The following is a 15,172-nucleotide window of genomic DNA, read 5'->3' on the forward strand; positions in this document are numbered from 1 at the left end:
TCAGGATCTACATCTCAACCTATTACAGGGATTCCCCTGTGGCTCCTGTCACCTTGACTGGGGGTGAACTTTCTCTTCTGGTGCATGCCTGGCTTCTCCTCTTTGGCCTAATGGAGGATGGGAGTCACACACACCCCCCAGTAGCAGTATTTTATGTTCCACTGGGCCGCTCCGTCAACATATAAACCATGTTGTGGGGCATGATGGTATACACCTTCAATGCCAGCACTCAAGAGGCAATGGCAGTCATATCTCTGTTTGAGGCCAGCCTGATCTACTGGTCTACATGCTAAGTTTGAGGACAGCCAGAGCTACATAGTGAGACCCTGCTCTAAAACAAACAAACAAACAAAGAAACAGACAATCATGTCCCAGTTTCTCCAGTCCTAATTAAACAAAACCCCAAATCATCACCCAGATCTCTCCTTCCCCGACTGTTGCACTTGGGCTACTTAGCACAGCATTTCTAGAATCACTCCAACGCCCAACTTAGAGGTTTCCCAAACCTTCTTCTTGCTGCAAGTCTCTCTGTAGCATTTTCCACATGGTCACTGTCTCCTTGTCATCCACTTCCAGGACAAGGCTTGCCAAGGGTGAAGGGCATTTGTGTATGTCAACCTCTTGCTCATCACCTGGAATATGCTTCGTCTCCTGACCCTTTGTCCCTTCTGAGTTCTCCCTGTATCCTAAGTTCCCACTCTGAGAGTTCAGTTCCAGGTGGAGACAGGAACTTTTTTCATGGAGCCAGCATGTGGGTATGGTTATGATTAAAGCCAGATGGAGCTTTAGCAACCGGACAGAGGTTAGTGAGCCTGCAGAGTCAAGCCCGAGGTCGAGGTCACCCTACACCCACCATAAAGTTACTCCTGAAGCCTGTAGACCCATGTGTGACTTAGCATTGCCATGTTCAGGTCTGGCCATAGGCTCATGAGGCAAGGCAGGAAGGGTTCACCCAGTCCTAAGCCCATTCATGCCCACAACTCTGTGACTGCATCTCAGTGCCCTGTGCATGACTAATTGTCACGAATGTAGGGTCAAATTTAGGGCACCGAGAACAAGAGATCCCCACTCTAGAGACATCAGGAAGGCCTTACAAAGAAGAAAGCGTCTAAGAAGGGGCTGAAACAAATATGGAATCCAAGCCTAAGGCTATGGAACAGGTGCTGGGGGGAGATCAAAGGAGCAAAGGTAGGACCTGTGTAACCCAGCCCACTTTCCTGTCCCACAGCTGGGGCCCCCAACATCGTCCATTTGACGGAGCCCATCGTGGATGCCACCATTGGTGTGTATGCTGTCATTACCTCCCAGCTGCTGCCCACGCCAGCCAAGTCCCACTATACCTTTAACCTGAGGGACCTGTCCAAAGTCTTCCAGGGAATGCTCATGGCTGAACCAGCTAAGGTTGAGGTGAGTATCTGCCAGGCCTCCACCCCGTGTCCCCGATGCCCTTGCCATCTTCTCTGGACATCCCACAAGTTTAAGCCTTCAGTCTCTAGCCCTAATGTAGCTAGGCCCAGAAGAGACTGGGACGCGAAGGTCAGGCCCACCAGAGCCTGTGCAGCTAAGCCTATCTTGTGAGCCAAACTCCTGTCCAAAATTGTGACCATGATGAGGTCATAAAAAGAACAAGCCAGGAGAAGACAAGGAGGCAGGAGAATTTCTAGTAGAGGCCTTCCATGTGAGAAGACTTGGGTGGAGACAAACAGGGGCCTTTGGAAACTGAGCATGTGGAGATATAAGGAGGAACAGTGGGATGCACGGGAGCCAGAATGTACAGGCTGTGGGTGTTCAGTAGAGAGCTCAAATAGGGAGCCACATAGAGCCACTGGCTAAACAAAATGTGGCTAGTCCTAGGAAGGTAGGGTGGGTAAGACAAAAGTTGGTTCTGCCCTTGCTGAGCTCATAGCCAATGAATTAAGAGAAGAGTCTGGAACTTCCTTAGTGTTCCCAGGGACCCTAGGGGAGAGGCATGGAAGCTGGAACAGAGTGGGCAGCGGAGCTAAACACAGAGAGATTGGTGGGGCTTGCTGGGCAGTTAGATGTGAGGTGTCAGAATACGTACAACCAGCTGCTAGTGCTGGTGCCTGGTGGGCCCTGGGAGCTGGGGATAGGGAGGCTCAGGGTATTCTGCCATCTGCTTAGTCTTCAGCTGTGCAGAAGGCCTGTCTCCCAGCAGTCCCTGTGTGTGGCTCTAGCTCTGGGTCGAAGGAGACTAGTCCTGTGAGCCACGTCCCTGTCACCTGGTCTGTCTCCCCTGGCATTTCAAATGATGACTTTGGGCCAGGGACCAAGGCAGGCCCTGACACTGGGCACCCACAGGACAAGGTGCAGCTGCTGCGTCTGTGGTACCATGAGAACTGCCGTGTGTTCCGTGACCGCCTAGTGAGTGAGGAAGACCGCAACTGGTTTGATGATCTCCTTGAAAGCCAGATGGAGGAGTTTGAGGTGGCCTTCAACAAAGTCTGTCCCTTCCAACCCATTCTTTATGGAGACTTCATGTCACCAGGCTCAGATGTAAAGTCCTATGAGCTCATCACCAGTGAGAGTAAGGTGAGCTGGTGTTCTACTCTGGTAGGTGTTCTTCAGTCTGTCCCCTGGGATCCAGAAAACAGTAAGTATAGTGGCTAGAGTCTGAGAGTCTACACAGGATAGGTGTAAAACCCTAGACCCTCTTCCATAACCATCAGAAAGTCAGGATAGTCAAAAAAAAAAAAAAAAAAAAAAAGGCTTTCGACTTCTCTGAGCCCCCATTTCCCCTTCACATGGGTTTAGTGAGGCGGCCCATCTGTGAGAACAAGAGTTCATCTGAGACAAACCCTGCTAACAGTGACACGCCACACCCATTTGCCATGCTGCCATTCTTGTTCATAAAGGGGCAGAAGGGGTGCCATGGCTCACTTAGGTAGGATCTTGAGAAACAGAGTTGAGGTTTTCGCGATGGCCTCAAAGCTGTGAGGCTGCTGTGGACCTCCTGGTGGGTTTTCCCATACACATCCTCTCCTAGTTCCCAGACGGTCTCACCTGAGTTGCTACAGACTGGTGTGTCTCATAGGTCAGGCTTCTCAGAGGCAGACCTGACTTCTGAAAGCCAGCAATCCTTCCGTGCACAGGGCACAGAACTAGCTGTGGTCAGCTCTCTGTCATTCCGATGTTCCAGCTACCAAACCTATCTATAGCGAGAGCGGCCACAAAACCAGTGGCGGGGGATTCCTACAAGGGCATCCCCAAACACTTTCAAAGTAGAGCTGGCTAGAATCCAAGGAAAGCAGCAAGAGGCAATGGGCCCAAGGCATCTCCTGAGGGCCTTATGAATAGAGAGTTACAGTTTCCTCAGGAAGCTAAGTGAGAGAAGATAGCCTAGTGTGTCCACAATGGGGGGGGGGGGAATAGGTGCTGGAGCTAACTAGAGTACAGAGACTTGGCTGGGGAGTGGGGGAGGGGGAGCTAGCATCTGCATAGGGTTCTCCCAGTATGTCGAATGGCATCCTGAGCCAACTCAGCTGCACCTAACAATATACAGGGTTCGAGCCCCCAGGAGAAAAATCTGCACCTGGCCAGGTCACAGAGTGGCCAATCACTGACGTTCCTGGGTCTGAACACAGAGAAGTGGGGAACTGGGGACCCCTCCATGGAAGACGGCCTACCATGTCCCACCATCCCCGTGTTCCCAGATGATGCAGGTAATCGAGGAGTACATGGAGGATTACAACCAGATCAACACGGCCAAACTGAAGCTGGTCCTCTTTGTGGATGCCATGAGCCATATCTGTCGCATCAGCCGGACTCTGCGCCAGGCCCTGGGCAACGCACTCCTGTTGGGTGTGGGTGGCAGTGGCCGAAGCTCCCTCACTCGACTGGCTTCCCACATGTAAGGGATTGGGGTGGGCAGTGGGTGGCATGTGGCAGACTGCTTATAAAGATGCCCCCAAAATAAACCTACTCAGCCCGTGAGGTTCTAGAAGAGCTGCAAATGGGACCTGGACCTCAAGAAGTGGTGCTTCTTGAGGAAATCAGCTCAGAAAGATGCCTCAGAGAGAGAACCCTGGGCCTGCTTTCAGAATTTGAGCATGGAGGGCAGGTGGTGGAAGGGACAGGGTTGTGGGCTATAGGAATAGTAGGCAAAGGTCAGGAAACAAGAGAGTGGGTGCAGGGCCTGGAGGATCTACAAGTCTACCCTGGATATGAGCACCCATCACCCATCGGTGCCTGGCTCCAGGCCTCTGGCACAGCTTGACTCAAACTCCTGCCTCCAGGGCCGAATATGAGTGCTTCCAGATTGAGCTGTCCAAGAACTATGGCATGTCCGAGTGGCGTGAAGATGTCAAGAAGGTTCTGCTCAAGGCTGGCCTGCAGAACCTGCCCATCACCTTCCTGTTCTCAGACACTCAGGTGCACTCACCACAGCACAGCAGTGGGCAGGGCTCAGGGTGGGCTGAACATGGAGCATCCCCAAGTGGTATCCTATAGGGTGCTCAGTCCTACATGCTCAACTCCCCATATGTTAGGTTCGGGTGAGATTATGATTAGGCTGGTCAAGAGAGGAACAAAGGCTAAGGGGAGGCAGAGATCATCACTCATGCTCCGAGAGTAAAGAATAACCATGGTACTATAACACACTACTCACAGCTCGATGGCTTCCTGCCTTAAGAACCACAAGTTTGTCTCTGGGGTACAGGGAACCCATATCTCCACTTTAGGGCTAAGGCCTCTTTTCAGGTCTCTGAGAGGCCACAAGACAAACAGGACAGTGCTTAAACCTGATTGGTAGTACAGGTTGTATCAAGGGCTCCAAGACCTTGCCCCAGCCCTAGACAAAGCTCCTCCACTGTCCAGCCCTTTCATGTAGCCAAGAAAGTGAGGTTTCCCTCTAACACAGGCCAGATGCCTCTGTTTGGTGGCCATGGTTTCTTCCTGGAGGAAAGCTAGAGAAGGATCAGCAAGAGCCCATACCACCACCCCAGTTCTGGGCCCCTGCCACAGCCCACAGATTATATTCAGAGCTTCCACACTGGGGCAGATCTGAGTACAAGTCCAGGACTTACAAGGTCAATGGCATGACCTTGGCCTAGTTTCTGTATGGGGCTGCTACAAAGGCTCATGGAATGTGATTCTTGGGGGCTTTCATAAATGCTTAGCTCTTACCCCTTGTCCTTCTCCAGATCAAGAATGAGTCCTTCCTAGAGGACATTAACAATGTCCTGAACTCAGGCGACATCCCCAACCTCTACAATGCAGATGAGCAAGACCAGATCGTCAATACCATGCGGCCCTACATACAGGAGCAGGGCCTGCAGCCTACCAAAGCCAATCTCATGGCTGCCTATACTGGACGTGTGCGTAACAACATCCACATGGTGCTGTGCATGAGGTACATGTAGTTATTACCGAACCACACTGGGACCAAAGGGATGTGAGAGAGTAATTCTGAAATGAAAAGTGGCCCCAGGCCTGGCCACCATGCCATTTAGACAGGACTACTAGGGTGGTTTGGCCTGGGTACTATGACATAGGACTATAGACAGGCCATGAGTGCTGAGTGCCTAAGTCAGTGTTGCTAGGTCTCATGTGGATCCTTCTCCCTCAGTCCCATTGGAGAGGTGTTCCGAGCTCGCCTGAGGCAGTTCCCCTCACTTGTCAACTGCTGTACCATTGACTGGTTTAACGAGTGGCCAGCAGAGGCCCTGCAATCTGTGGCCACCATGTTCCTAAGTGAGATCCCAGAACTGGAATGTTCGAGTGAAGTAATCCAGGGGCTGGTAGGTATCTTGGTGAGAAGCAGTCTCTTGGGGAGAGATGTCTCACTTAATAGAGGCTCGGGGTCACTGAGGCCTACCACTGCCAGAAAAGGGTTGGTGACATGGCATTACCAGGCTATGCTTCAGTTCTCTCATGTGTGAGACGAGGCCATGAATCACATGGTAACCTAGAGTGTTCTACTGATGGCTAATACCCCTTTCTTCTAAGGGCCCCCGATACCTCTTTAGAGCTGGCCCTCTGAGGTCCAAGAGCTAAAATGAAGCCAACGTTTCCCTGACTTAGACCCAGCCTCTGATGGGACACCATCTTAGGCTTTTTAGAGGGAGGCAACTCATGGAGCTGTGCCAAGGGCCCCGGGCTGGGAGACAAATACCTAGGTCCATGGCCAAGGCCAGGTCTGTTCTTGACTAGTATGGGCCTTGGGCTTTTCATCTACAGAAAAGGTTACCTAGGCCTGGAGGTCATGAGGATCTTAGGAAACTATTTGTTTGAGGTATAGTTGTGGTTTTGTGGGTACCTGTTAACTGGTCTTTGCTGAAGTGCCACAAGAATCCATGATCTATCTCCGCCTTCACAGATTCAGGTTTGTGTATATATCCACCAGTCAGTGGCCAGGAAATGTGTTGAGTACCTGGCAGAGCTGGCCCGCCACAACTATGTGACCCCCAAGAGCTATTTGGAGCTGCTCAATATTTTCTCCATCCTCATTGGGCAGAAGAAAATGGAACTGAAGACTGCCAAGAATCGCATGAAGAGTGGCCTAGATAAGGTAGGCCTAAGGTAGGCCTGAGGTAGGCCTGAGGTAGGCCTGAGGATAGCAGTTAGCTACCTGTGCTGGGTCTCAGCAGTCTTTGATGCCAAGGTGACCTGGCATCAAACTGTATAGCCCAAAGTGTTGCAAAGGGTGACTTCCTTCTCAGTGAAAAAATAGAAATTATCAGTGAAGGGTGAGGGAAAACAGAGGCACACCCCTCCCACCCCAACTTCTCAGGGAGTGAGGCCTCCTCCTCTAGAAACCGCTGAGCAACTTGGGTGTCCACGAGTGGAGGCGATTCAGCAGGACCCTCTCCTCAGACCCCTAAGGCCTGGTGTCTCTCTAGTCCCTGTAACACCTGTTTTTGGTTTTGTTTTGTTTTGTTTTGTTTTGTCTGCTCCCAAACTCAGCTGTTGCGCACTTCTGAGGATGTGGCCAAGATGCAGGAGGAGCTGGAGATTATGCGCCCTCTGCTGGAAGAAGCTGCCAAGGACACCTTGCTCACTATGGAGCAGATCAAGGTTGGGGTGCTCAACAGAGAGCTCTTGAGCCCACCACCTCTCTGGTCCTGTGTGTGGATGCTCAACATCTCAAACATCCAATGGCTAGCCCCTGGCTTTCACACTTCATTTTCCTCGTTCACCAGTTGCTCCTTACCCTGGTAGATACTTAGGCAGAACTATTGCCACGCTAAGCCAGGCACTCCTTTGGCAGAGGCTGGGAACTGATGATGTCACGACTCGGACTGAGCAGCAGAACTGGCACACGCAGACGTGCAGATGCTGCATAGAATCAGGGTTTACATCGAGGGCTCCGCCCTCCCAGAACAGAGCACCGTTACCATGACAGCGTCCTGCCAGCATTCGAGGGTCCTTGTTTACAAAATCAGAGTATCACAAAATGTTCCCTGAACAAATGGGGAGGTACACCTTTGCATCGTGCACAGACGGCAATGTGGGCCTGTAGGGCTGCAATGCCCAAACCTGGAAACTCCTAAGCCCTGTTGTGGGCCCTGGAAATGTCTGGGAGGAATTCCTAGACTTATGTCTCAGCAACCTATTGTAGCTAAGAGGCCTTTGTAAAGGCTGAACATCTAAGCCCTCAGAAAGAAGGGGATAGGTATTCCTGCCCTTACCCCTGGCCACTGACTGGATGCCCTGTCTCCCATCCCCAGGTGGACACAGCCATAGCTGAGGAAACCCGGAAATCAGTGCAGGCAGAAGAGATTAGGGCCAATGAGAAGGCCAGTAAGGCCCAAGCTATTGCTGATGATGCTCAGAAGGATCTGGATGAGGCCCTGCCAGCCCTGGATGCAGCCCTGGCCAGCCTTCGAAACCTCAACAAGAATGATGTGACAGAGGTGGGCCGCCAGGCATCTCCTCACACTTACAATCATATCCCTCCCTCTCCGTGTCCTCTTAGTTCCTAATGGTGTCCCCAGGCCCACCTTTGGTGACTGTATACCAACAAGGGAGAGCAGAACAAGGGCCAGATCTTTACTGCTGTCCCACCTTCCTGATGCCAATACCACTGCAGTCCTAAGACCCTCCCTAGGTCCTGTGGCAGTAAAGACTTTATTGGTAGGGCCCACCTTGCCCGAGCTGGTAGGACCTTCCCCTTCTATACCTTTTGGCATGGCCCATAGGTGCGTGCCATGCAGCGCCCACCCCCAGGAGTGAAGCTGGTCATAGAAGCCGTGTGCATCATGAAGGGCATAAAGCCCAAGAAGGTACCTGGAGAGAAGCCAGGCTCCAAAGTGGATGACTACTGGGAGCCAGGCAAGGGGTTGCTGCAAGACCCGGGCCGCTTCCTTGAAAGCCTCTTCAAGTTTGACAAGGTAAACCACACTAAGCACACGGGTAAGCCAGTGGGTGGGCGCTGGCCAAGTTGCAATGTCTGCAGGCTCTATGCTGTCTATTCTGTGACCACCTGCCCCACCAGCAGCTGCAGCATGCATGCCCCTGGGGCACAGAGAGCTGTCGGGGCCATTGGACATAGAGTCTGCCCAAGGAGCTGTCAGGTGGGGTGACAACATCCTCTTCCCCAACAGAAGTCTGCTGAGGATACTGGAATCAGGGGAGGAACTGTGCCTATAGGATGTCACCCACAGTCACCCCAAGGCTCCCCAGCTTGGAGATTCTTCTTGTCATAGTCCTACATGGGCAGGACCAGAGACACCTTTCTTAGAGAGACACCCAGTCCAAGGTGGCTCACAGCCTGCGCTCTGTCTGCCTAGGCTTGCCTTAGCCCTGGCCTCTGGAAGTACACTGTGGGTTCCCAGGCCCGTCACCCACGATGGTTGAACTCAGCTGAGGCAGAGCATGAGTGTGAGAGGCTCTCCAGCCCCTGAAATATAGGGAAACAGGATCTTAGTTGTCCCTCTTAGGAAGCAGCATCCTGAGAACAGTGATTTCTGCCTCAGGACAACATTGGGGAGGCAATTATCAAAGCCATCCAGCCATATATTGACAACGAGGAGTTCCAGCCAGCTGCCATTGCCAAGGTGTCTAAGGCCTGCACGTCTATCTGCCAGTGGGTGCGCGCCATGCACAAGTACCATTTTGTAGCCAAAGCTGTGGAGCCCAAACGGGTGAGGACTGCATAGAGCTGGGGGTGGTGGGGGATGGCTCCCCTACCCAGGTCCTGGCTAGGAGCTGGACCTCTTTCTGTCTGCAGCAAGCCTTGCGAGAAGCCCAGGATGACCTGGAAGTAACCCAAAGGATACTAGAAGAGGCAAAGCATCACCTGCGTGAAGTGGAGGACGGCATCGCCACAATGCAGGCCAAGTACCGAGAGTGTGTGGCCAAGAAGGAGGAGCTGGAGATGAAGTGTGAACAGTGTGAACAGCGCTTAGGCCGAGCTGACAAGGTAGGTGTGCATGCCTCTTCCACAGAGCCCACGGGCAGTCCTACTGGGAAGAGGAGGACACGGTGCTGTAGAGAAATTATGGGTTGGCTCTCCCTACCCGCCCCCCTCTTTAGCAACCTGTGGGTGGGGTCACAGTGGGCAGAGATAGCCCCAGGCCCCAGGCCAGCCTCCCAGAGCCCACTCCACACAAGGCCGCTTCTACAGCTCATCAATGGGCTAGCAGACGAAAAGGTGCGCTGGCAGGAGACCGTGGAGAATCTGGAGAATATGCTTGACAACATTTCTGGTGATGTGCTGGTAGCTGCTGGCTCTGTGGCCTACCTGGGCCCCTTCACGGTAAAGAATCCCCCACTGTACCCCTGACCAGCTTTAATCCCAGAAAGAGATCCTCCCTTGAGGCCTTACCTCTGTGAGGGCAACCTGTGGAGCAGCTCTGCGCACACAAGTCAGAAGAGCTCCTATTAGAAGTATATAAAGGCTCATACAGGGGCACCCATGCTAGACACTGCTCTAAAATACTTCATTGTGTATCCCATTTAATCCTCACAGCCATTGGGGGGCGGGAAGACATTGCAGGCATGGCCCATAGACAGGTTTGTAGGGTCCAAGCATGCCTGAAGTGTCTATAATGCCTAGCTCTTCATCTGAGATCTGGCTTCTGCATGCAGTATTGTGGCAAGAGGGGAGGAGAACACTGTGTGCCTAGCGTGGTGGTCTTAAGTTTCGTATCTCTCCAGGGCCAGTACCGTGCAACACTCTACGAGTACTGGGTCAGCCAGCTCACAGTTTACCATGTCCCGCATACCGCCAAACCCACACTGATTACAACACTGGGAAATCCTGTGAAGATCCGCTCTTGGCAGGTAACTATCAGAAGATGTCAGAATATGCTTCAGGCTGGGCCTAGAGCCCCCCTGCCTCCTTTCTACCCTTCTTTCCCATGGATGCCTCCTCTGAATCCTCCTGGTTGTAGTAAGAGGGTGGTGAGTAGAAAAAGAAGCAAGAACCAGGCCAAGTGCATAGATGCAGCTGTAGGAGAACCAGGCCAGGTGCATAGATTCAGCTGTAGGAGAACCAGGCCAGGTGCATAGATTCAGCTGTAGGAGAACCAGGCCAGGTGCATAGATTCAGCTGTAGGAGAACCAGGCCAGGTACATACATACAGCTGTAGGAAGAGGTTTCAGGTCAGGTCTAAGCAAGACCCAGTGGCAAAGAGGGAGGCCAAGGGTAGGCCAATGGGATTTGGGTACCCTGAAGGTGATATCACTAAGCAAGAATGCAGAAGCCACATGGACAAAAAGGCCCAGCAAAGGAGGGTATCAGAAGACCATCCAGCAGCAGAAGAGAATCCTGGAGACACGTCCTTATCCACATTGCCATCTCCATTCCTCATGCTCCCCCATCCAAAACATACGACAGGAGAAACCTACAGCCATACAGAGTTAGGCATAGCTAATGTCCTAGCCAGCTGTGCTCGTACAAGAACCTTGGCCAAGCATGGTACCTGGCTTCCCACAGATTGCTGGCCTCCCCAATGACACTCTGTCCGTGGAGAATGGGGTCATCAATCAATACTCCCAGCGCTGGACTCACTTCATTGATCCCCAGGGTCAGGCTAACAAGTGGATCAAGAACATGGTAAGACCTACTAACTCTGCCTCCTCGGAAAGGCTCAAGATGTCTTTCCCAGTGCTTGGGGAAGCAACTGAGCCTTGGGCCCACTCTAAGCTGCTGTAACCCCACCTTCCCCTGCAGGAGAAGGAAAATGGGCTGGATGTGTTCAAGTTGAGTGACCGTGACTTCCTGCGCAGCATGGAGAATGCTATCCGCTTTGGCAAGCCATGCCTTCTAGAAAACGTGGGTGAGGAGCTGGATCCAGCACTGGAGCCTGTGCTGCTTAAGCAGGTAGGCCTATTGAGAAAGGGGACGCTATAGACTACAGGCCTGGACAAGGAGCTGTCCACACTCCAACCACTGCCAGCCCATCCTACCTACTACAGACATACAAGCAGCAAGGGAATACGGTCCTGAAGTTGGGAGACACGGTGATCCCCTACCATGAGGACTTCAGAATGTACATCACCACCAAGCTGCCCAATCCTCACTATTCACCAGAGATCTCCACCAAACTCACCCTCATCAACTTTACACTGTCCCCCAGGTAAGACCCTCCACCAGAGAAAACACAAGCATCAGCTGTCCCTTCCTGACAGCTGTCCCTTGGCCATCCCTTGGCCATCCCCTAAGCTACCGGAATCAAGAAGTCTGTCTTTCCTGTTCAGTGACCCCCATCAACTTCCTCCCAGGTACCCTGGCATCTCAAGGCTTTCAAGACCCTCCACTGGCTCTGCTTACTTAGCTTCATTTCCACCAACACCAACACCAACACACATACACACACACACACACACACACACACACACACACACACACACACATACACGAACACAGCCTGCTATATACCAAAGTCTTCATTTGAGTAGCTACAGCCAGTGGGAGGAAGAACAGGCACTCGTAAGCCTTATCTTACTGGATTATTCACAGCACCCATTGCCAGTGGAGAATCTGGCTGGTCAGTCCCTGCTCCTTGAAGTCTCCCTGAGAACTGCTGGTTTAAAAGCAACCCTGCATCAGTCCCACAGATTGAGGCTAGGCCTCCCAGGCTGACACTGGCAATGGTGCTGGGCTCTTGATAGATAAATGTGGACTTAACACTGATCCCTGGAGTTCCCGGGGTGTTATTAGCATGATGTCCTCCACCCCTGGTAGTGGCCTAGAGGACCAGCTACTGGGTCAGGTAGTGGCGGAGGAACGGCCTGATCTGGAAGAGGCCAAGAACCAGCTGATCATCAGTAATGCCAAGATGCGCCAAGAGCTAAAGGACATTGAAGACCAGATACTGTACCGTCTCAGCTCCTCTGAGGGTAACCCTGTAGATGACATGGAGCTTATCAAGGTGCTAGAGGCTTCCAAGATGAAGGCTGCTGAGATCCAGGTTGGGAAATACCTTCCTACCACCCTGACCCTCCCCACTTGCCCCAACCCTGCTCCCATCTACCTTTACCTACTGCTCGTTGCAGCCTCCTTGGACCTAACACCTTTCCCATTGCCCCTCTACCCAGGCTAAGGTCAGGATTGCAGAGCAGACAGAGAGGGACATTGACCTCACACGCATGGAGTACATACCTGTGGCTGTCCGCACCCAGATCCTCTTCTTCTGTGTGTCAGACCTGGCCAACGTGGACCCCATGTACCAGTACTCTCTCGAGTGGTTCCTCAACATCTTCCTCTCTGGCATCGCCAACTCAGAGAGGGCAGGTAGCTCTAGCCCACTGACACAGCAGCCCTGATCTGAGATGGATGGAATTCTTATGGGTACATTCCTATGAGCACTCATCTCTCTTCACCCTTACATCATACTCTCGTGATACCTATGAACATACCATCTCTCATCCCTACCCTACTTAGCCCCTTACTGGAAACACTAGCTATCCAAGGAGATACACAGACTGCCCCAATAGCTGCTAGGAAGACTTTCTCCCGTTTCCCCATGCTCTGCCACCACTTCTTCTACCCTGTAGACAATCTGAAGAAGCGCATCATCAACATCAACCGCTACCTAACCTTCAGCCTCTATAGCAATGTCTGCCGCAGCCTCTTTGAGAAGCACAAGCTGATGTTCGCCTTCCTACTGTGTGCCCGTATTATGATGAATGAGGGCAAGATCAACCAGGTGCAGGAGCATGCAGATGGCTCAGGGACCATCTGTCTGAGGGGTTACCCTATTGTGGGCCTGAGGGCACAGGATAGGTATAAAATAAAAGCCACGCCAAAAAAAAAAAAAAAAAAAGCATACCACAGTTAAAGGGAACAGAGATCGTTGGGAACACAATTTATTGCTTAAACGCAACAGGGGGCTCTAGATTAATATGGTCCAACTGATGCCATGAGAAGAACACAGGTCTTCTCAGAGCCTTAAATATGCTACTGAGCAGAGAGATTGTCCCTGGGGGCAAATTGTCCTGAGCCTCCCATACTTGTCTAATCAGGAGCTTCTGTTAACTTCATATCCAAGAAAGGGTAGAGTAGTGGACAGCACGAGTGACTCAGTTTCTCTGGGTAAGGTGCTAGCTACATGATGTGGGCATCAGCTCCGTCTGTACTCTACTAGGCTGAGTGGCGCTACCTCTTGTCTGGAGGCTCCATCCAGACCATGTCTGAGAACCCTGCACCACAGTGGCTATCAGATCGGGCCTGGCGAGACATCTTGGCACTTTCAAACCTGCCAGCCTTTGCCACCTTCCCGGATAACTTCTTGTTGCACCTCTCAGAATTCCAGGCCATCTTTGACAGTGCTGAGCCTCACAGGTGAGTTGGATCCCATTATATACTAGCAGAAACATAAGACCCCAGAAATAGGCCTGCCCAGAGACTTCCCAGAAAGATTACTTAGTATTACCTTGCATCTATGGTCATATCTCCCTGGGCTTCTAGCCTGTTCTCTTGGGAACCCCCATACATCTGGCAAAGTCCATTGGCCAGTGGTTTCCTGTAGGCTGGCTCTGAGTGATATGTGGGCTTTATTGCAGGGAGATCTTGCCTGGCATCTGGGATACATACCTAGACCAGTTCCAGAAACTGCTTATTCTTCGTTGCCTGCGTGGGGATAAAGTTACTAATGCCATGCAGGACTTTGTGGCCACCCACCTGGAACCCCGATTCATTGAGCCCCAGGCAAGTGCTGGTATCTGGGTCTCAGGAATATGGCTGCTTTGAGAACTACCTCCCAGCCTTGCCCAAACTAGAACTCTTGGAACACAGATGATCTAAGACTTTGAAGGCCCTTCTGGAACTACTTCAGGAACCTTAGAAATCCCTTTCCTTGCCCTAAACCCTGCCTCTCACCAGCCCCATATGATCTCAGCATCTCTCCCTATTCTTCCAGACAGCCAATCTGTCTGCAGTGTTCAAAGAGTCCAACTCTACAACACCCCTCATCTTTGTGCTGTCTCCTGGCACTGACCCTGCTGCTGACCTCTATAAATTTGCAGAAGAAATGAAGTTTTCCAAGAAGCTCTCTGCCATCTCCTTGGGACAGGGTCAGGTAAGGGTAAGGCAAGGAAGGGTGTCTTAGTTAGGGTTTTATTGCTTTGAACAGACACCATGACCAAGGCAAGTCTTATAAGGACACCATTTAATTGAGGCTGGCTTACAGGTTCAGAGATTCATTATCATCAAGGTGAGAACATGGCAGTATCCAGGCAGGCTTGATGCAGGAGGAGATAAGAGTTCTACATTTTCATCCAAAGGAAGCCAGGAACAGACTGAGCATCTTTAGATAGCTAGGAGGAGTGTCTCCAAGCCCACCCCCAGAGTGACACACTTCCCCCAACAAGGCCACACCTTCTAATAGTGCCACTCCCTGGGCCAAGCATATGCAAACCATCACAAAGGGGTAGGCTAGAGAAGATGAACAGCAGTCCCCTACTCAATGTTCCTGTCCCCACAGGGCCCTCGAGCAGAAGCTATGATGCGCAGCTCCATAGAGAGGGGCAAATGGGTCTTCTTTCAGAACTGCCACTTAGCACCAAGCTGGATGCCAGCCCTGGAGCGTCTCATCGAGCACATTAATCCTGATAAGGTGTGCCATGATGCCTGTCCACAAAGCATGTATTCCATGATGCCACTAGATTATTCTGGAGTATTAACTAGATTATTATTGGCCCTCTGAGTTGCTGAGTCTCAGGGGGTTGGTGACTTCCCAGGGTTACCCAGTATAGACTGGTGGCCCCA

General features: G+C 51.8%; 1 protein-coding gene across 1 annotated transcript in view; it reads left to right on the forward strand.

Annotated features, from left to right (window-relative positions):
* Positions 1 to 15,172, forward strand: part of DNAH1 (dynein axonemal heavy chain 1) — a gene marked incomplete at both ends in the record, with an annotated part of 54,315 nt that overhangs the window by 35,402 nt on the left and 3,741 nt on the right. The window contains 24 exons of the mRNA XM_080926019.1: positions 1,229 to 1,407; positions 2,320 to 2,550; positions 3,672 to 3,868; positions 4,254 to 4,389; positions 5,160 to 5,368; positions 5,585 to 5,756; positions 6,335 to 6,526; positions 6,922 to 7,032; positions 7,686 to 7,871; positions 8,157 to 8,348; positions 8,934 to 9,101; positions 9,188 to 9,379; positions 9,584 to 9,715; positions 10,117 to 10,242; positions 10,898 to 11,017; positions 11,135 to 11,284; positions 11,380 to 11,540; positions 12,149 to 12,374; positions 12,502 to 12,697; positions 12,961 to 13,112; positions 13,551 to 13,747; positions 13,969 to 14,117; positions 14,329 to 14,483; positions 14,889 to 15,020. Coding sequence (XP_080782145.1) covers positions 1,229 to 1,407; positions 2,320 to 2,550; positions 3,672 to 3,868; positions 4,254 to 4,389; positions 5,160 to 5,368; positions 5,585 to 5,756; positions 6,335 to 6,526; positions 6,922 to 7,032; positions 7,686 to 7,871; positions 8,157 to 8,348; positions 8,934 to 9,101; positions 9,188 to 9,379; positions 9,584 to 9,715; positions 10,117 to 10,242; positions 10,898 to 11,017; positions 11,135 to 11,284; positions 11,380 to 11,540; positions 12,149 to 12,374; positions 12,502 to 12,697; positions 12,961 to 13,112; positions 13,551 to 13,747; positions 13,969 to 14,117; positions 14,329 to 14,483; positions 14,889 to 15,020 — 4,061 coding nt within the window. The remainder of the gene's footprint in view (positions 1 to 1,228; positions 1,408 to 2,319; positions 2,551 to 3,671; positions 3,869 to 4,253; positions 4,390 to 5,159; positions 5,369 to 5,584; positions 5,757 to 6,334; positions 6,527 to 6,921; positions 7,033 to 7,685; positions 7,872 to 8,156; positions 8,349 to 8,933; positions 9,102 to 9,187; positions 9,380 to 9,583; positions 9,716 to 10,116; positions 10,243 to 10,897; positions 11,018 to 11,134; positions 11,285 to 11,379; positions 11,541 to 12,148; positions 12,375 to 12,501; positions 12,698 to 12,960; positions 13,113 to 13,550; positions 13,748 to 13,968; positions 14,118 to 14,328; positions 14,484 to 14,888; positions 15,021 to 15,172) is intronic.

Source organism: Micromys minutus, assembly GCF_963924665.1.
Source record: "Micromys minutus genome assembly, chromosome: 12".
In the NCBI taxonomy this organism is placed as follows: domain Eukaryota; kingdom Metazoa; phylum Chordata; class Mammalia; order Rodentia; family Muridae; genus Micromys; species Micromys minutus.